This window comes from Brachyistius frenatus, unplaced genomic scaffold (assembly GCF_029030835.1).
Source record: "Brachyistius frenatus isolate BFR_SWC_R1_liver_20210118 unplaced genomic scaffold, ASM2903083v1 Contig_305, whole genome shotgun sequence".
NCBI classification, from domain to species: Eukaryota; Metazoa; Chordata; class Actinopteri; family Embiotocidae; genus Brachyistius; species Brachyistius frenatus.
Window position 1 is genome coordinate 155,276 of NW_027210904.1, and position 21,331 is coordinate 176,606.

The following is a 21,331-nucleotide window of genomic DNA, read 5'->3' on the forward strand; positions in this document are numbered from 1 at the left end:
TTGAATTTAATACTTTTCGTGAGACTCGAGAAACTCGTGAGCAAAGGAGTGGGTCCGTCCCCCCGACTCGCCTCCACGGACAAAAGAGCGTGGGACGTTCAGGGCAAGATGAGCGGTGGTGGGGTGGTGGTGGGGGGAAATGTTGTTTCTGTCACAAATAAAGTTGTTCCTCTCTCTTCAAAAAGGTCAAGAGTTTTCTACGTTAGTTGGACATTCAATGTGTACATTAGCAGCAATTCTAGTGAATGAAACAATGGCTTTGTAAGTCAGATTAATAACACCCTTTCCTCATGCACAGGACAGGCACCACCTACTACTCTGGAACTAAATGCCATGCAAGTTAGAAAAATAGACTGCAAACTCACAAGACAGAGAAATCAAAGTTCGTCTCCACAGAAGAGGTTGATTTCACTTCAATTTTTTATTTCATATTTTCTAAAGATGTGGAAATAGCAACAAAAAAAACTTTTGAGAGCGGTAACCAAGACAACAGTAACAACATGAGCAGAGAGCCACTGAGGTTTTCGAGTCCGTCTCTTTACTCCCGTCTTGCCAACCCAAACTGCCGGGTACGAGACAGACACCTCGCTCGTTCAGAGTTTCACTTCTCGGTCCTCTACTTCGCGCCGCGCGGGCGACCACGTCGACCTGCACGCACCTGGTGTGTGTGTGTGTGCCCTGTGTGTGTGTGTGTACCTGCGCGTCATGTGGCTCTCATGTCATTTGAAGCTGTCCCAATCCCAGTCTGCAGTCTCCAGGCCCTCCCTCGCCCTCGCCCCGCCCCGCCCCCACTAGCAGCACCCGTCCCAGAGAAGGTGGTCGCCCTCGTGTGTGCATCCGGAGCTGCGCGCTGCAGTGGTTTATCAAGACACTAAGTGTGGCTGGAAGCTAGCACCGCCGCCCCCCTCCGGCACAGAGAAAAGAGGCACGGTATAGTTCTCTTTGAGTCTACATCGAGAGTTCAAGTCTGCCGTCTTGTCTGGTCTCAGCCTGCCCTCAGCCTGCCCTGTTCACGCGGCTGTACGGGTGCCACCCTGGACCCCCTCGAAAGACACGCCCCGCCCTCCCCGCCCCGCCCCGCCGGAGCGGGCACGCGGAGGAGGTGACACGTCACGTGACACACACCCACCCACCCCCCATCGGGCCAGGTGGTGAACAAGAGATGCCTCGCCACCGTGCGACGCGCCCCCGGGGGCTGCGTTGCGTTTCGTTGCGTTATGTCGCCCCTCCCAGTTTAGTTTTGTGGTTGCCAAATATCCCACACACAAACACACACATCCGCGTGCACGCACATCCACGCACGCACTGACCCCCCCCCCTCCCCCCATCCCTCCTTAACGCTGTCCATTCTACGCGGAATGAGGACAAGCGCCTTGAATTTCGTGTTTGGCACCTGACTTCGTTTTCCTCACAATCGGCCAGCCACTCCCTCCGATCCCGTATCCTCTCTTCACTCATCACAGGTCTGATCTCTCCTCCAAACCAAAAAAACAAACAAATACAACAACAACAACAACAAAAAAACCACCTGGAAGAATGCCTCCTCCTCTTTTTCTTCCTCTCGGGAAACAAAAACAAACTTAAAATGGAGAAAAGAAAAAAAAAAAAAAAAACTCAAGTTTTTTTTATTTTATTTTTCTTTTTTTTCAAATTCAAGGCACAATGTCTATCAGTATTCCAATCCGTCTGTCTTGTCTGTCTGTCTGTCTGTCTGTCTTCCCTCCCAGGTTCAGTGTGCGAACATCGCGTCACATAAGCTATTGGACTGTCTGCTCATACGCCACTCGCTACAGCTTACGTCTCTCTTTGTCGGTATTTTAACACTGTTAAAGAGACGCGTCTGTTTTGGTTGAGAGAGCGACCGCCGAGTCCAAACCAGTGATAAACAATGAACAAAATTAACATTAACGAAACAAAAAGACACAAATAAAGACAACTGTTTCAAAAACAAACAAACAAAAAAAAAAAAAAAAAAAAAAGTCTCGTCCTGTTTTCTCGTGTTTCAGTATTTTTAAAAATCAAGTCATATCCACCAGCTCTTTTTTGGCAAGCTAGTTGTTTTTTTTTTGTGTGTTTTTTTTTTTAAATAAGCACTAAGTACTGATAGATAGGATAGCATACACCGTTAACGTGTGTTTTTAAGTAGATGCGTTTGTCGTTTTTTTGTACTTTTTCACTCTCATAGTATGAATTCAGGTATTTTGTCAGGTACTTTTCACTCATCTGTTTAAGGTTTAAGTTAATGCAAGCAGGGACAGAGTTTGCCATGGAGTCTTGCTCTAGACTTGGGTTCGCAAGGAGCGGGGTCGTCTCTTTATGAGACCCCGTTGACCAAGGTCAGGGTCTCGCTGGCCGAGGTCATGCTTTTGCTGGGGGAACGCTTGGAGGGCGATCGCTCCTCCTTTTTGACACTGGTGCCGTTCTCCTGTGGGCACAAAAAGGTGGGAATCATCATCATCATCCAATACTCTTTGATTAATGTCAAGACAACTGAAGCCGAGGTCGGAGTGCGTGTTTCTGCCCGTACCTTTGGCTCGGGGCCGGCATGGTTTTCCTTCTGGGGCAGGTTCTGTCTGCTCTGGGACTCGGCGCGGGAGATGTAGTCGGCAACAGTCACTGCAAACATCCAACTCCGTTAGCTCCAACAACCACCGGCGGATGTGTTCAGTCCAAAGGGGGAGGGCACGTAAACTGAAAATGGGAACTCACCACTTTCAGCTGGCTGTCTGTCACGGCTGGTTGAACCACCCTCTGGGCGGTTACCACGGTTACGGCGGCGGCGGCTGCGGTTGCGGCGCTGAGGTCGGGCTTCCTCATCTAACGGTCAAACAGCAAAACGAGCGTTACCGTCTCCGGTCGACTTTTGATCGTAAAAAGGGCGACAGATTCGATTTTCCCGAAACGCCTACGCGACCGAGGCGACGCCACGACGCCGAAGCTCTCACCCAGTCCGTTCTCGCTGGGGCCCGCCTGGCCGTCGGACTCCGCGGCGGCGTCCATCACGCTGGGCTCCTGGTCGTTGCGGCGGCGGCGGGATCGGCGGCGGCGGTCTCCTCCCATGCCGTCGCTGATGTCGGTCTCGGCCAGCTCCCCCTCCCCCTCCAGCAGGGAGTACGGGTTACTGTCGGGGTCCCGCAGCACTACAGGGTTCACAGAAACGCGCCATTTCAAAAGAAAGTATTCAACGTCCTGCCTTATCGACGGCGTATACCGTTTGGCGTCCTTCTGGTCGTTGGTGGCGGGACGGTTTTTCAGCACACTAATGATCGCTGTGTGGCACTCGGGTGAGTTTTCCTTACTTCGTTAAGAGGACGCACTTCTGAGACTTAAATACGAGTTCCCTGCAAGCCGTTTCTCAGAAACACTCCCGACTGTTTGGAAAAGCTCTAAAATCGTAGCGGTTGAGATTTTGACACACGATACGCAGAAGAGCCTCGTGACTGAAATGAAATGGACTTTCTGGAACCAGATCACGGCGTACCCGAGCTGATGGAGTTGGAAGGCTTGGACCCCGGCCCCCCGCGGCCTCGTCCCGAGTTGGCGCCTCGGCCCCTGCCGCCCCGCCGGGAGCCCCTCTCGTCGCTGCCGATGCCTCGGGGCCGCTGGTCGACGGCCTCCTCGGACTCGGAAGCGTTGGACAGTTCAGAGTTTGTGCCTGCGTCACGCGGAGAGAAATTTAAAAAAAAAAAAAAGTAGATAACTTGTATTTTGAATATTACTCTGAAAACGCAAAGTCCAAGTGACGCTCGCGTACTCACCGTATCCGGAGTACTGGCTGTTGGAGGCCCTGCGTCCTCTCCCGCGGCCCCCGTACGTACGAGAAGTGTGGAGGGAGTTGCTGCTCTCGTCCGTCTGGTAGCCTTTCTCCCGTTCGACACCGGGGCCCCCAGTTCGGCTCGGCGGTGCGCGGTACCCGACGCCGATCTGACGGAGCTGCTCGTCGATCTGGAGGCGCTCGAGGCGCAGCTGCTCCACCTCCTGCGGGACGGGGAAACACTTTGTCAATCTGTGGCCACCCGGGTGCAGAATATATTTAGAAAATCTCCTCCAGTTTTAAAATCACTCCGTCTGGCACGACGAGATAACCCGGCCCCGCAAAGAAGACCGAGCCAACACTGGGATGCTACGATAATTTAACACGTTATTAAAAGCAATGCGAGAGCACTTTTTTTCCCTCACTTTTAAGTCAACTGAATGAGCCGTTCTCTCTGAACTCACATCTGCTGTGGTGCTGGGCTGGTTTTGTTCTGCTTGTCGAGCCCATCATTCTGCCACCGAGTGGCAGCGATGTGCACAGTTCACTGTTCCGGTGACCGTTTTGACAGAAAATCTAAATTCTGTCGAAACACCCGCCGGTCTTTAAGAGATTGACTGTGATTGGCTGACAGGGTAAAGTATTAGTTTGTAGTGGTCAAGCACGATGTTTACTTCACAGCGGCCGTCCTCGAGACCAATCATTTCCAAACCACTGCCGAGTTTAAAACAATGCACAGTTATAGATACAGATGTGGTATCGCACTGTTTCCATGGAAACTGTCCCCTCGCTTTCTAATCCCTTCGGATTGGACGACAAAATGGTATAATAAAACAATTTAGATAACCCATTTGGTTAATACTCAAACTTGAGTAATATTTTTGCTGGGGATCCCCTAAACAGCCATGACACCCACGTGACAACCAACACTCTCTCTCATGGCCCCTTAATGAAACACAAGTTTAAATGCGCAACGATACCAGTTTATCATGCGTGATGACGCTTAAAATACATCTTTAAAAGAACAGCTATTATCTTCTGGGAGTATCTACTATTTCACATTTTTCTTCTGAGCCATCTTTATAGACGAGGGGAGTGGAAAACGGCAGCAGTGCACCGACAGCAGTTTCTATGGTGGTTACATGGTGGGTGATTTGGGGGAGGGGTTGTGGGGTTGCGGGGGGGGGGGGGGGGTCTTCGTATCACAGTGTGACAGCTGTCTCTACCAATGACAGCTGAACCTCAGGGGAGGTGTGAAGGAAGTGAGGCAGGGTGGTGGAGTCTGATGTTATTTTGGAAAGCTGAGGGTCCAGATAGCTGGTAATCTACACTCCGGCGTACCCTTCACCCCCCTGTCCCGGAGAGAGGGGCTATTTATAAAAGCACATGAGGTAGGGGCAAAATGAGGTGCTCTCAGCAGCTTTTCCTCATGTGGTGGTGGACGGGCGGGAGACAGGTGACCAATATGAAATGACCCCGGCACGTATACGCCCACTCAGTCCCACAAATCACACACAGGACCGGTGCTTCTGAGAAATGTTTCTTCTCCTACTAAGTACGCATATTTATGGATTCCTATGAAGGTAAATGCGGCTACAATCAAGAGGCAGAAATGTCCCGAACATACACTTCTCTTTTAGGCTTTTTTTTTTTTTTTTTTGAGTGACAGAAACAGACAGAAAAGACTAGTGCTGCCATCTGTTGGTGAAAATGGAGGCCGGACTAACCTGCAGATAGGACACATGGTACTCCAGCAGAGCCTGAGCGTTGCTGATGTTCTCCTTAGTTCCCACGAACACGAAGGGAACCATGCCCTGATGAGGCATGAAGAAGAGGGAAGTAAGAGCCGGGGTGGGTCAAAAATCACCACTTTGAATTATGAGTCTTTATTGTCAGAGAGATTTCAGTGATGTGGAAATACTTTAGACCTTACTCAAAAAAAAATAGAAAATGAACTGGTGTATAAATACCATTTCTATACTTAAAAAAAACCAAAAAAACCGACATGAAGCACACTCAACAGAAACACACCAACCCATCAGAGACAAGTGCCCACACATCCAATATAACTGACATATGCTGTGCAGTGGGCTGTGTGTGTGTGTGTGTGTGTGTGTGTGTGTGTGTGTGTGTGTGTGTGTGTGTGTGTGTGTGTGTGTGTGTGTGTGTGTGTGTGTGTGTGTGTGTGTGTGTGTGTGTGTGTGTGTGTAAGGCAATGAAAACTTAAGCTGCAGCTAGGAAGCTTTTGCTTCTTGGAGAGCAGAGGAGGTAAAGGGCTGGGCGAGGGGCGAGGGGGCGAGGGGGTTATCGGAGACTGGCAGAGCAGCGGATCGGTTCATTCACCTCTTTGCTGCTGGCAGTGTCGTCCCTGCCAGCGGCCTGCCTGGCTACCTCGTCGCGGGGAAGTTTTTTGTCGTTGTCTCCCTCGATCCGGACGCGGACCACGCCCGACTTGTCCACGATCTCCTGGATGACTTTGCCGTTCTTACCGATGACTTTGCCTGCAGGAGTGAAAGGCCAAAAAAAAAAAAAAAAAAAAAAGTCAAATCAAATAAAAAGTAATCATAAGTGAGTTTAAGTGCTACGGTGACGAAGCGAGACGTTGTCAACCGACGACGTGAGCGCTCTCTCAGGAATGCGCGATGTGGCTCACTCACCTACGAGGTTCCTGGGCACCTGAAAGTAGTCTTCTTTAAACTCGAGGAATTCTCTGGCCTGCTTCACCGCCTCCGGGCTCTGCGAACACAAACCCCAGCGTTAGCCTGAACCACGGCACCGCCTCGCTCTGTCCACGTCGCGGGCCCAGGAGCCGCCGAGAGCCGGGACGACGCGACGCGCCGCGCCACGGCCCGCGGCGTCATTCGGCGGCGCACCTCTCCGTAGATCCTGAACGTGCAGCTTTCCTCCTCCAGCTCGATGGCGGTGACGCCCGGCACCTTCCGTGCTTGCTGGATGTTTGCACCGTGGGAGCCGATGGCGAGGCCCATCAGGTCCTCCCTGACCTTCACCTCTTCTTGGTACGCCGACGCTAACTGCTTACTTGTCTGGGAGGAGAGAACACGCACACACACACACACACACACACACACACACACACACACACGCACACCGATGGGTCGGTCGCGCGCAAAATGTGTAAGCGGGAAGCGGAGCGAGAATTGTCGTCACGGACGAATTACAGCCACGCGAGCACGTTTGTACCTCCAAGTGTTTGGTGGCTTCTTCGTTGCGGGACATTAGCATGAGCTTGGTACGGATGCTGCGGAAATGCATGTCACTCAGAAGAGTCGCACGCTTTACTGTGGTTTCATTTGTCGACTGTGGAGATAACAAAAAAAACCAACAAAAAAAAACAAGATTAAAAGTTATAATTTCAGAATTACTCGAAAAGGTTATTATATTCATATTATCTTCAATCGTTTGCCTGGTGTTTGTGAAGATGAGAAAGTTTTAGGTATTTTTATTTTTTATGTTTAGTCTGAAAGAAATACCATCTAAGAAGAACACGTGTCATAATGTGGATTCACATGCGAGACATGCAGGTTCACAGGTTTGTTTGAGCATTTATTACAGCTCCTTTGTATCATGTCTTCATCTGAGGAAATGCAACAGGCCGCTGAAGTGTGTATTCGGAGTACTAACCAGCACAATGAGTTCGTGTGTTTGGGCGCTGTAGAAGATGCAGTTGGCTCCGATAGCTTTTCTGAAGTCTTTGTGAATGTTGTCATTTGCACAGCTGTCGATAGAAAACGGGAGAGTCGACCTCGTTATTCCTTCGGCGGCGGCGGACCGTTAAATCCCGACCCTGCTCGCCGAGACGACTTGTGACGTTACGGCTCAACATTCAAAAGGTGGCTTTTTTTTTTTTTTTTTTCTCGACGCGTAAAATAATCCGCTCATGCCAATTCTGATTTCTAAGAATTGAAGAACAGGTACGCGAGACTCACATGTCCCTCAGGTCTTCTGGGATGGGGATGGGCACCTTGTGGAAGGAGGTTCGAGAAGAAGGGCTGTTGGGGTTGAGGGGCCTGATGCGCTCCGCCGTGACGATCTCGTTGTATGTGGCGTCGCATGCCGCATATTCAATCACGTAGAACTGCGAGCAGCAAAAGGAGACACAGATGTCTAATGATGTGGCCAGAAAACATCAGATTCAAAACATCATGCCAAGATATACAAAGAGCTAAAGTGCTGTCGTCAATCCCCCCCCAAAAAAACCCTGAATCAGCTAGAAAGTTGAACATTTACTGATCTATCTCTAAGGTTGAAAAAAAAAAATATTGTCGGTTGTTCTACAGCTTTTTTTTTTATTTATTTATTTATTTTTATTTAGGAAATAAAACTACACTCATTTCCTGGTTTCTTCTATTTCAGAAGAAACACGAGATGAAACCACAGAAGGAGCGCCGGACCAAGATGCAGAGAAAGATAGAAAGATAGAGAGAGAGAGAGAGGAAAAAACAAAAATGGAGACAAAGAAAAAGAAGCATGAGAGAGTGCAGCGGTGAGATGAACAAAGCCCACTCCATGTTCAAAGGAGTGAATTAAAGCCATCAGTCGATGCTAGACATTCCTGCAGGCTCTTAGCAGACCGCTCTAAATAACAGCACTACACCACCGGCGGCTCCCTTGGCACAGTAGCGCTGCGATGCTTTCCTTTCCACATCCCACTGACCCACTATTCAACCTGCCGCTTGTGCCGGTGACTGACAGACAGAACCGGTTGAAATTATCTTGAAATTTGAAAGAAAAAAGAAAGAGAAGAGAAAAAAAAAAAAAAAAAAAAAAGAAAAAAAAAGCTCGTAATAAGCCGACTGGGCCCGTTTTCACTTCGCCTGGTGCAAATCCATTTGGACACAACAAGTCGGTGTGAGGAAGCACAGGGTGTGTGGGGAAGGTAATTTGAAGGTACAACGTCGGACTCAATCAGGACACACCGACTTGCGAGCTTATTACCCGGTACAACATATCTTACTCCGAGCCGGCATTCACTCTGCATACAGTGTACTGTGGAACTCAATAAACACTTACTGGCAATACAGCAGAGCACAGAGGCAAAGTGAAAGATGATTGCTTCGCCTTTATTACTGTTTATTAAATACTGAGATGCAGAGGAAGCTAGCCCAGTCGGATCTTATCACCCACGTAAAGTATCACTTTCTCAATCGCGTTAGTCCTTATCAATTGAGTAGCTGCAGGATATTTAAGCCTCAGGAACTATTATTCAGGAACTATTATTCAGGAACTAACGATTCAATTCCTTCAGCACATTGTCAATGCGGGCTAGCAAAGTGAGGATTAGGCAAATTAGAGCGGATTAAACAAACAAAACAAAAAAAACAACACGTGGTTTCAAACTTATTTTTGCACATGAAAAGACAACAGAGCGGCGTCAAGCCTTGGTGTTGTGCGATGGTGTTTCTGGTCACACCACCGCTTTAGACAGGAAATAAAGTCTCCACTGTTTATTTGTTTATCCCGCGTCTTACGAGATTGGCTCTTAGCAACCACTTACCTCTCCCTTCATCATCCTGACCCGCGCCAGCCACCAGCCACATGGCTCCTGTTCGTTGGCCCTGGAGTAAACCTGTACGGAGACGCATAATGAACGGCAGCTAAATCAGACACCAAATAAAATTAAAATTTTTTTTTTTTTTTTTTTTTAAAGTCATCTTTTTGTAAGTGTTTGCAGTAGAAAGTGGAAAGATGTGGTGACAGTGAAGATGCTCTCGGTTGCATTATTTAAGAAAGCAAATGGCCACGACCCGTCTTAAAATGCAATCCTATGGATCCACGGTCTCGTATTTAGGATGCGTCACGTATAACTAACTGTGTGGGGGTAACATTATTTGAACATATTCATTGAGTCAACAGAGTAATAAATTTCACTCTGGCTGTACAAAATGGAAGCAATATATTAAATTTCCACAACAGATAATATGATTTCACACTGTAAATATGCACATAATAATATTTGGTTCTAACCTGCTTCCCAAAAGAACATAAATGGAAATAAATTAAGCTAGAGCTTCATTTTGGATTTTTTTTTTTTTTTTTTTCATAATTTAGAGTCTGCTTGAAAGGCCAAAGAAATCACAGTGGAAAGTCACTGCTGGACAATAATTATCTGTCTGAAGTGCAAAGAGACCCGAGGCCTTGAGACACGAGGTTAGCAAAAAATGTAGGTGTCTGAGCTGAGTCAGACAGATGCAAAGTGTCAGACCTCACCTCCACCTCCTCTCCTTCACCAATATCCTTGTTGTACTCGGCTGGAGGAGGCAACCGCACGTCGCTGAAGGGCAACTGTCTCTCTGGCTGCCAGCTACGGGCGAGACGAGACAGACAAAACACAAACACTTGTCACCTTATCAACAATCGCAGGTAACTAAAATGAAGTCCAGGCAGTCAAGCTCAAGCTCTTTTCTACTCGCGTCGTCCCGGGATTGTAATTATCGCGCGCCTTTCACCCCCTTAATGCTGTGCGGCACATTAATAGACATAATAAGAATACAAAATAAAAAATGCCTCATTAGGTTTAATGTGGAAGTTGGAGAATCGGTGTCTGGCCAGTAAGTGACTGTTCATTGCACGACGTCCCTTTTCGATGAATAAACACTTGAACGTAGCTCAACAGAGTGCCATTAAAGTCAATGATTTTCAAAGGTGAAACTTGAGATGATGGCACCAGACACCAGCACATTTCTATGTTCCTTTACTAAAAAACCCTCTTCTGGTCATTTTAAAAATCACAGATTTCATAGGATTTCTATTGAGAGGCTTCTTTCTGTCATTATAGACCAAAATTGTGCGTCATTCATTCACTGTCTTATACAACCAGCTACACCAACACCTCCATGTGCTCAGAGAAAGTAAAAGGAGAAGGAGGGGAAAGGAACCATCCCGAAAATGACACGGGCCACCTCCCCTCCCACCTCACATACCATGGCTCACTATTTTTAGGAGGACCCCGATCTGTTCTCTGAGCCAAGTAGATAAAGAGGGACCAGAGGGATGGGTGGGTGGTGAGGGGGGTATAGAAAAGCATGCCGCCAGGATGGCAGGGCCGGAAGGGGTTGGAGCAGGAGGTAAAAAAACTGTTAAGAGACGTGTATGGACAGCTGCATGCCAAGCACATGTGCTGAAGAGGACAATTTTAAATGCCTGGGTAAAGCACAGCCCTCAACCAGGCATGCTAATTTAAAAGTTGCCCTGCACAAGGATTAGTTATCGTAACGCAGACATACAGGAGTGGGTAAAAGAGAGAGAACTTACTTGTTTTCGAAAACAATTGTGAGTGAGTCTTCGTGGACATCTTTGATATAACCCTAAAAGAAAAAACACAGAGAAAGGACTTTATTCCCGTGAATGCATGAGGGGTGGGGCTGGGAGCGTTTGATTTATGTAAACAACACAGACAGCTGGCTTGTAAGCCGTGCTAGGCCAATAGTGTGACTGTTGCTGAAAAAGAGCATCTCGGGCTCTTTCGGAAGCCAAGACATCACATCACTGACACAATTCTCTGGCTGCGAATTCTGTGCCGGATAAAGTGACGAGGAACACTGACTTCTCCCGACAGCACGGGCAGCCCTGGAGATCTCTCTCGCACACATACACGCCGATACGCCAACAGCATTAAGATGCACGCGACTCCTCTGTGTGTGAGCTGGGAGACAATAGTTGTGCACGAGGAACCATCATGAGGGCACGTGCACAGGGAACGGAGGCCCTCACTCGGCCTATATGGACAGATGAAGCGAGAGCCCATAGACGGCTGTTACGACAGAGATAACTTAAACGTGTTACTTGTCCATCATTACCATCCACAAATCTGTCGGAGCATGCCATAAACTCTCACTAGCACCCCCAGTGCTGAGCAAAGAAGAGACAGGAGGAAAACTAGTGGGTGTGACATGTCCCTCAGTGACACTACTATATATGGGACAGAGATGGCAGACAGTATCTTCAGCCGCAAGCATGCCTGGGGGTTGAAAGTGAGGGTGTGGATTCACCTGTTGCCAAGGTGCTGCCTTTGCATTAGAAGAGCTGGACAGGGGTTTTGGGCCTTGGATCAGGGGCAGAGTGTGTGTGTGTGTGTGTGTGTGTGTGTGTGTGTGTGTGTGTGTGTGTGTGTGTGTGTGTGTGTGTGTGTGTGTGTGTGTGTGTGTGTGTGTGTGTGGACACAGGTGGGATTTTTACTCCCTTGAAACAGTCCAACAACAACTATGGGTATCATTCACCACTTCCTTATGTCCTGGTTAGAAATCAAAACTTGCCTCTGCACCAACGTGAACACAAGCTGCAGGGGACCGTCTACCGCTTCAAATTGCAGGGCCCTAATATTGGAGCTGACTAGTCTCTGGAAAAGGTCCGACTGAAAAAGTGCTCGTCCTCCAATTTCCAGGGGTCACATTAGGAGACAGCAGCATGCGGATGTTCTGTCAGGTTTAATATTGTTCCACTGGGCACTACCAGGTCAAAGGGCAGACAAGCCCTCTTTCTAGGGTGACATGCCGAGCGGAGACATGGGAGCGCTGAGGGGTCATGGGCAGCCTCGTGATGACGTCACTTCATCCACATGCAGGTCCATGTGGTGCCCATGACACACGGACACACTAGCCCGACAGATAAAATACACCCTTTTCGATATGTTCAGATGTATTCGTCTGACTAGCCTACTTATAACACATTATATATGAATTGGGGGAAAAAAGAGTGATGTCAATGCAAGATTTCCAGCCACAGAATACCAAAATTATTTGAATCCTTATTTTGAATTTGTTCGTTCATCGTCTGCTGCTGCAGAAGACTATAAACATTACAAAGGTCCACTTTCCTGACAGCTGCCATATTGCCCGACCATGTTTATATATATGTATGATTCTGATTCATAGTTAAAAAGAAAGAAACTGACTGATTCACAGTGACACCGAGGTGAATTGTGTAAAATCCTTTTATACCATGTGTCAATCACAAAAGAAAAAAAAAAGCAGTCCCACTTTCTTCTGTCAAGGACAAAATACATACTGTAAAATTACATTTAGAGCGTCACTAACACAGTTATGTGTCCATGTCATCTGCAAATTGAGAGCTGTGAGATACTGGACGTAACAGAGTTAAGTGGAAAGAGTTCATCCACGTCAGAGCCAAACTGTCACCATGTAAAACAGAACAACAGGTGAAGCAGCAAGAGGAGAGTAAATATAGGGTCTTCACTAAACCACCATGTGGCCGGCTGACTGTCTGAGAGGTTGAAGATAGAAGAGAGACAGAGAGAGAGTGGACTAATAAATCTGTTTAAAGGGAGAAATAGAAGTAAGAGATGTGCCCGTGGATGAGATTAGAAGGCAGAGAGAAGATGAATATGGATCCTCGACCATTACAGTGGAACTAACTCTCAATTTAAGCTTCAATCTTGTGAAATCCCCAAAGTTTGAACGTGCGATGTCCACCAGGTGTATATCACTAACCACTAAAAACAGATTCAACGGAAAGTCACATGTCTGAACCAAACTATGACACAGCAGCAACAACAAAAAAAAAGACTCCAGGTCCTGTGTCTGGATATAAAAGTACACTTTCTTCCAAACATTACTCAGAAATGAAACAGAAACCACGACTCCCAGGTTCTTCCTGGTCAGAGTAACAAACAAGTGAATTAAGGTACAGCAGTGCAGTCAATTATTACCAAATCAATTATTAAGTGTGTGAGCTTTTTGGTGTAGCATCACATCACACTTCTATGGAGGAACAGCAGTCTGGTTAGCAGCTCGCTCCTGTTTTAAATGCTCTCATCCCACCACATCTCACAACAAAGCGACATGTTACGATCACCACCGTGAGCCGTTTCAAAACGACGGGGAATCCGTTTCCAGCCCGATCTCCTCTTGACATCTGCCATAAACGAACAAATATAGGCCATACATGGTGATGACAAAGTGGACTAGCTTCACTGTTAGCAGCAGGCTAGCAGCAGCCCACCCCACAATGGCCAACGCAAAAAAAAAAAAAAAAAAGAAGCCATCCCTGTTTGTCAGGACTGGAAAACCCGAGCTAACGTCTAGCCGGGGGGGGCCCGGAGGCTCGGGGAGAACGAAACCTAACAAGTTTACCAAGAAACAAAACTTTCAACCGGGGCAACCGGAGACGGATTACCTTGTAGAAGGCCCCGTTGGAGCCGCGAACTTCCACGGCGAGCCCGTCCATGCTCGTCGGCGGCTCCTCGCGGCTGTGGTCGTCCGGAGCCGTTACGACTCCCTGCGAGTCCGGTAACGTTACCGCCCCCAGCTTCGCCGGCCCTTCGCCGCTCTCCGGCCGCTTGTGGATTTCCAGTGTTTCGGGTGGAGGAGGAAAGAGGGGACGAGAGGTGAAGGGGGAGAGGAGGAGGGGGAGAGGGGGAGAGGAGAGGGGGAGAGATGGGTGTGATGGTTGTCAAACTAATGCAACGCAGACGCTTGTCTTCCAGCAGCGAGGGGCGGTCCGGAGGTACCGCGGTCTTGTTTTTGTCCGAATGTGGGAGTTGGCGCTCGCGACCTGCCGCCGGGCTCCTCCGCGAGCAAAAGTCTTCGATGTGCGCGAGGAGGAGGTTGGAGGAGGAGGAGGAGAAGCGAGCTGGCGATGCTAACGGCAGGAGGGATGGCTAGCTTGATGGATAATTAGCTGGGAGGCTAGCTATCAACACCTTGATCCCGTCGGTTTTCAGGGATGCTAGCCGACTAGCATGTGATAGCCCCGGCTGCGTTTTGTTGGTGGCGCGTGTGGCGCAGTCGCTTGCGTTGAGTAATTTCACAGAAGTCGTCACCGGGGGCGGTCGTTTCTTCGGTCTGCGGTGCGATTTTCAGCGGCGTTTGTTTCCCCCCCCCAAAATAAGCGTTCGTGATGTACTACCGCCCGGCGACTCCTTACTCCATTACTACCCGTCCCCTCAAACACACGCCGATAGAGTGAATCAGAGAGGGACTGAATGACCTCGAACACCCCACCCCTCCGCACGGAGACCCGCCCAGAAGGAAACCCGGGTCTGTCATTGGTCGAACACCACGACAGTCAACTTTGTCTTTCGTTCATTGGTTAAGGAAATAAGGGCTGGCCAAAAAGGGCGACCAATCAAATGGAGAGAGTCGCATCCTAACACAATCCATTGGTTTGATCCCGTGTCAGTTATAATGTTACTGAAATTGACTGGCTCCCATATCTTATTTAGCCCACTCATTGATGAGTGAGGACCACCAGCTATTGTGTAAACAGTACTACAGTCAAGTTACTTACTACAAGCAATATATTATGTACCAAGCGAAAGTTACGTCAGATGATAAAATATTCAGACTGCCTAAATTTTTTTTTTTTTTTAAATCACTCTATTTTAGGGATTTACTTTCTACTTTTTGCGAACTCTAATCACTTTATGTTGATCCACAAAACTAGAGCACCTTACTGGAGAAGAATAATGAGCACAGAAGTGTGAAAGAGTGTGGTCAAAGTTAGGTGGGGGTATGGTTGCAAAACAGCAGAAATGAAGAGGACCAGATATGGACAAGGACTTGATGCGAGGAAACAGCTGAAGCACACATTAGAGGCCAGAGGTCATGGTGGTTAGAGCCACGCAGTACAAGAACACTCGCAATTGTGGAACCCCAGATTGAGTATTTACAGGAGAGAAAGTGGTGAATACAGGGACTGATGAGTTTATTGTTTCAATCCATCTTGTACAAAGTCTTGACAAGGCCATTAAATGTGTGCGTAACAAGGATATAACCAGATTCTTGAGTATTTGATACTGACAGCAGAAGGTGGGTGAAGGCCTTTGAATGAACCGGGCAGAGAGGGTTTTTATGGGAGAATTTTTCCTTATGACAGAAGGTGTTTATGCTGAACAGACTGTAAAACCCCTGAGGCCAAATTTCAGATTTCTGATACTGTACCAAGTAAAATTAATTTACTTGACTTGACTTGAGAGACCAAAAATGGTGAGCCAAATCAAGATATCCTTTTGAATCAACTTTTAAGTACTTATAATAAGAAATCATGATAATAAATACGTTATTCACTAACCCGTCTCGTGAAGCTCAAAATTTTTACTTGTTGAGGGACATCGCTACTTGTCTTTGAATTAATTGTATGCTGCTGCAGCAAGAAGGAAGAAAGTGGGAAAAAAACACCTTCTCTATGCAGTGAACAACCTTTGCCGTGAAGGACCTCTGTTATTATGGGCATAAAACACAGGGTGAGATTCAGAGAGCATGTATCTTTTCATAGGGGCCCATAATCACCTCATATAATTTCCCCAAATCTCCTGCATCCAGTTTATTGATTAAGAAACTATTCTTTTTTACTATTCCATCTAATTTTGGAACAGGCCCGGCCCAGAGGATTTGGGTGAAGAACATTCTGAAAGTCCATGTTTAGCAGAGTGAACAACAGAGTGTGTATTTTTGCCATCCATGTTACTGAATTTTGTCATTTATAGATTTTAAATTCCAATCCCAGAACTGACATGACTCACGATTTGTGTTATTCATGAATTTTAATCACACTTCGGAGAATATGTTTGAGGCATGGTGCAGCAGCAGTGTGGGCCTTTTACGTCCTCCCAAATTATGATTGTAAGTAGTTGAGATTTTGGACAGTCATATTTCAAGCCCCTTGATAATAACATGAGCTGTCTGTTTTGTGTCGGGAGAATATCTGTAGTTCTGTCAGATGAATGAGCTACTTAAATGATAAACTGAGAAGCAATTGTTAGGGCTGATCAGGGATCTCCGTTTTTTATAATACTGATTAATATACTATTGGAACTTTATTTCATAGTGTTACTATTACACGTTATCATTCTCTTTTATTAAGTCCAAAATACATTTGTGTGTAAGTTGTGCTTTGATGTTGTTATTGTCCAATTCTAATATTTGTTTTCAGAGTTTGAAATAGTTTGATTACATTTACCTACCTGGTACTTTTTAAGTGTTTTATTTTTTTTTTTAATTTTTCCTGTACTCTTTCATTTTATCTTCTTTATGTTAAGCACTTTTAATTACCAATGTGGATAAAATATACACAAATACAAATTGCAACGACTAAAAATGGCTTGCATAATAAAACATGATGTGAGGATTTCTGCCAGTTTTATTTTTTCATCAAAATTTTTAAAATAATAGTCAATGTTTTTAAAATCAATTTAGTCTTTAATCCAAATCTTTTTTATTTTATTTATTTATTTTTTTTAAATTAATGGCAATCGGGATTATGCTGTTATTAAACACAAATTTTCCTTCGAAATCATTAAACTCTCCGATTATTTTCGTTTGTGCTGTGCGCGCTCCCGCGAACATCATACAGTTCTCGCGAGATAGGGAGAGCTCGGTGTGGCTGTATTGACCACGTGGGCTAATTTTAGCCAACAGCAAAGCATCCTGGACACGCGCGCAATTTGATCCAGGAAGTCCGCATTTCAGTTTCATGTCGCCTTTCGCGTGGAAAAGCTTCAGAAATCCAAACACGTTCCAGTTTCTTGGCCACTAAGGAACACAATTCAGTTGAAAATGTCCGGCAGTTCCGAAACAACAAACATGTCGTCGCTTGGGAAGGGCGACGGTCTGCACCAACAGGGTAAGACAAACAATTCACTGCGTACCTGTTAGTATGTTACATGAACACGAAGAGATGCAACATGAACCTAGCGCTTAAATGTGGCCTGTTCTGATACTATTTCAACGTTAAATATGTTTAACAACGTACTTAAATGCGAAAACGACAACCGTCCCATGACAACCAATACGTTTTCTGTATTTTCTGTCCTCCCACCCAGTGTTGGCCTCCTTCCCTCTGTGCGACATGACGGAGGACGATCTGACCCGCAACCCTCGGTTCTGTAAACTCCTGGCCACTCTGGCACAACATGTGGACCAAACTGGACTCAGTGCCCCGCTGAAAACAGAGCTGGACAAGGTATCAGCAGTGTCCGTCCGCCGCGCAGTTGAGAGTACTGTACACGGAAGTTGAACCAAAGAACTGCGCGTTTGTTGTTAATTACTCAGCAGATAGCCTTTGACTTACTGACCTCTACTGGCGACCAGTCAGAACTGCAACAACAATGGTTAGGTTCGTTTCACAGTTTGTAAGTTTTTATTTTTTTGTGTGTGAATGATTCCTAGGCTGAGCAGAAGCTGAAGAGCCAGAGGCGTCAGTGGCTGCGCGCCGAGAGCCTCCACAGAGGGCTGCAGGAGATGATCCAGAACCGCTGTGTCAGAAAGCACCACGCCACTGTCCCTCCTGACCAGAACATGGTACGCCTCACACACTTATTTGCGCTCGTTCATAAAAGCACAGACAGCTTTCTTTGCACATTCTTTGGTCCAAATTGTAGCTAAAGAAACATTATACCAAATAATGATTATTTCAATCTGTCGGTTATTTTCTTGATGAATCAACGAGCTATTTTTTTCCTTTGAAATGGTGAAAAAGGTCCACTAGTATTCCCCAGGGTGCAGCCTAAAATGTCTTGTTTTGTCCTGACCAGCTCGGTTTATTATCATTAAGGACTAAAGGAACCAGAAAATATTCACATTTTAAGAAGCTGCAATCTGGAAATTTGAGCATTTTGGCATTAAAAAAAAAAAAAAGATTCAAAATGATTAATAGGTTTTCAAAATAGTTGGCGACAATTTTTTTTTTTTATCAATCAACTAATCGATTATTAATGGCAGAATTATTATTCTTGGCAGTTCTATAATATTTTATTGGTTAATTGCCTACTATATGTTTACACAAGATGTGTTTTTTGTTTTTTTGTGGGATGATGATGTTAAAGAATGTAACGCACACTTTGGTTGGGTGTAGTTCTATGAGACGATGGAGAAGTGTCTGCTGGTGGCTCAGTGTGTCAGACAGCTGGATCCCAGTAGCACTACGAACCAGGACCAGCCCTCTGTACTGGGCCTGACCCCCCAACACCTGATGGAGCTCATGCCGTTAGAGAAGGTGAGTCATAAGACTACGGTTGAAATCTTGGTTTTGACGATGTGTTCTTTCTGAACTTGTATCAATAAAAGGTTTTCCTTTTCCTGACGCTCACGCTGTATTTGTGTTTACCAGAATGTGCAAAGAATGAGACAGAGTTTACCCCAACAGCTGGAGAAACACCTCAAGGAAAAGTGTCTGAGCCTGCTCTATTACTATCAGCCCGAACGAGGTACAGAAGCGAAAAGGAGATGAAACTTACCCGTCTTTACCTTTTTAAAATTGGACCTCTCGTTTGCCGACCAAGATTTTGTTTTGTAATCTCTTGCAGACAATGAGAGTGAAGGTCTGAAGACCACCAAATTGTCTCATCTGTCAGCCCAGCTGGACAAAGAGAGGAAAAGAGCAGAAAGTCTGAAGGAGAGCTGCCGGGAAAACACCGTTCTTCTGCAGAGACAGACCCAGCTCTACCTCTCAGTAAGTACTCCTATGAAAGTATTTAGAAAAGGATCCTAGTTTCTCTGATTTCTTGCAGGTTGCCACATTCAGTATGATGTGATGAGGACACCCTAGAATTTGGGGCTCATACTGTACACTCACTGCTTCCAAACAAAATAAATTCTGGTGCATTAAAGGTGTAAATGTAAACAATATTTTGTCTTCTGTTCTTTCTTTCCTTCCCTGACCAGGAGCTGACAAAGTGCATTCAGCTTCTCCAGTGTCTTATCTTGGACCACAGGCTGAAGACCCAGACCGATCTGGACATGAAGAAATTAGATTACTTTGAAGGCAAATGTGAATTAGTCTTACAGAAGATAAAGTAAGCCGTTTTCGGTGCTTTACTTGCGTATGTCGGTGCTATCTTTCAGAAGGCCTTACTGTATTAGGAGAATAAATATATTGTGGAACACAATGATGACATGTTTGGAGATGTTCAGTATTAATCTCATGTTTTATTCTTCCTTCAAAGGACTGAGATGGTGGAAATTCAGCTGGACACGTACACAGCAGAGTCAATAACTGCTCATAGAAAAATAAGGTAAGATAATACTTGTCTTATGTCTGATTCATTTTGCGAGAATGCACACTGCTGTTGCTGGATGCAGTTATATAGAAGCCACATTCTGGCTGATTTCTTTGTGCAAATCTGACATGCTTTGTCTTTTTTGCCTCATTGCAGGGAGAAGCTGGAGTCTGAGCTGAAGGCCTGCGAAGCGGAGAAGCACTCTGTCAAGTCAAAACTGGCCTCCTTTGAGATCCTGGGCAAAGAGTTTGAGACCCTGGCTGAGGAGTACTGCAGACTACGGCAGGAGATAGAGATGAAGAGCTGGGCTCTGAAGGAATTCACCCACTACAATAACAAGTAAAGATTGGAGTCTGATGCTGAGACCACAGCCAGCATTTCCCTTTTCATAGCATGTATTCGCACAGAGTGACACGCTGGACACTGAGACTGTGTGGACATTTGGGCTCCAGAAACACTGTAGCATGTACAGTAGTAAGTGGGATAATTGAAGGCTCCATCAGAGCTCCTGACTCAACAATGTTGTTTAATTAATTCAGTTTTCCTAAAATAGTCGAACCTCTTTATTCCATCGCCAATGTAATCAGAATTTTTGCTTTCTCTTTATCCAACCAAAACCCAAATTCAGTTCAAAGCTTGTTTAACGTCTCTTACTATTTTAATAAGATGCAGTTTTACGCTAAGCTCATGACATCTTGTATATCTGCTTACATTACCGAAAGGGAATGAGAATGACTATATTTATACTGACACCGCAAGGAAACTCTGCCCCAGAATGACATATGCAACTGTGAAGCATCTGCTCAGTGACTTCATTTAACCTTTCCTTTAACAGCTTACCTCCCTTCATGTATTGCAATATAGACTTTGGGGGAAAATAAATTAAACTATTGCATCATCTTTAGGAGTCTCCAAATGAATCATGTCCTGAATTCTTGTAACTTGGTTCTCTGAGCAGACATTTCTTCTCTATGGAGCTGTGTGGAGAGAATAATGTATAGAAGACAGGTCTGGACATGTACACGGCATCCTCTCACATATGATGGGTGTCATGCAAGAGAATAACGCCAATCTATTTTAGGTGTGCTCTATATTGCCAAATTCTAGTCGGTGTAAATGATGCTGCTCATATGCACTAACAACATAAAATGAATCCTAATGGAAGATTACAACAACCATCAGTAATGTCCTTGTTGCCCTCAGTGATGGCTTCTTCTGAAGGAGTTTTAGCCTTTTCATATTTCTAGAGTGATTGTTTGTTAACTAATTAGGGAATTGTACCTGTTCCATAGCAGAAAATGTACTTTGATACCAGACAAATAATGCAAACTTGGACTCCCCGATCCACCAGATGGCAGTATACTATCAACTTTGACTCTAGCTCTTGTAGGGATGGCATTTAAAATTTCACGACATTTATTGAAATGAAACAATGTTGAATTGGACTTAATACTTCCACAGGACTTTAACAGCTCTAAATTCAATGTTGTTAAGAGCAATTTTTTTTTTTTTTTTTTTTTTTTTTTTTTTATAAATCAAGCTATAAGATGAGCTCAGTTTCTCCTCACCAGTTGGAAAGAAATTCTAACTCCTCACATAGCATT

The 21,331-nt window shown here is 45.7% G+C and overlaps 2 protein-coding genes across 2 annotated transcripts; one reads left to right on the top strand and one right to left on the bottom strand.

Annotated features, from left to right (window-relative positions):
- Nucleotides 1-1,614: 1,614 nt before the first annotated feature.
- fxr2 (FMR1 autosomal homolog 2) lies at nt 1,615-14,147 on the bottom strand. The gene is made up of 17 exons (XM_069722791.1): nt 13,907-14,147; nt 11,027-11,079; nt 9,983-10,076; nt 9,270-9,341; nt 7,702-7,850; nt 7,397-7,490; nt 6,956-7,072; nt 6,628-6,798; nt 6,412-6,490; nt 6,098-6,255; nt 5,482-5,568; nt 3,759-3,978; nt 3,482-3,655; nt 2,946-3,140; nt 2,710-2,817; nt 2,528-2,616; nt 1,615-2,425 (listed from the first exon to the last, which is right to left on the bottom strand). Exons 1-17 carry the CDS (start codon nt 13,955-13,957, stop codon nt 2,315-2,317), a joined length of 2,022 nt encoding a protein of 673 aa, XP_069578892.1. The 5' UTR covers nt 13,958-14,147; the 3' UTR covers nt 1,615-2,314.
- Nucleotides 14,148-16,955: 2,808 nt separating this feature from the next.
- Nucleotides 16,956-21,325, top strand: haus4 (HAUS augmin-like complex, subunit 4). The gene is made up of 9 exons (XM_069722803.1): nt 16,956-17,353; nt 17,553-17,692; nt 17,899-18,030; nt 18,584-18,724; nt 18,839-18,935; nt 19,035-19,180; nt 19,393-19,523; nt 19,674-19,742; nt 19,884-21,325. Exons 1-9 carry the CDS (start codon nt 17,287-17,289, stop codon nt 20,068-20,070), a joined length of 1,110 nt encoding a protein of 369 aa, XP_069578904.1. The 5' UTR covers nt 16,956-17,286; the 3' UTR covers nt 20,071-21,325.
- Nucleotides 21,326-21,331: the final 6 nt, after the last annotated feature.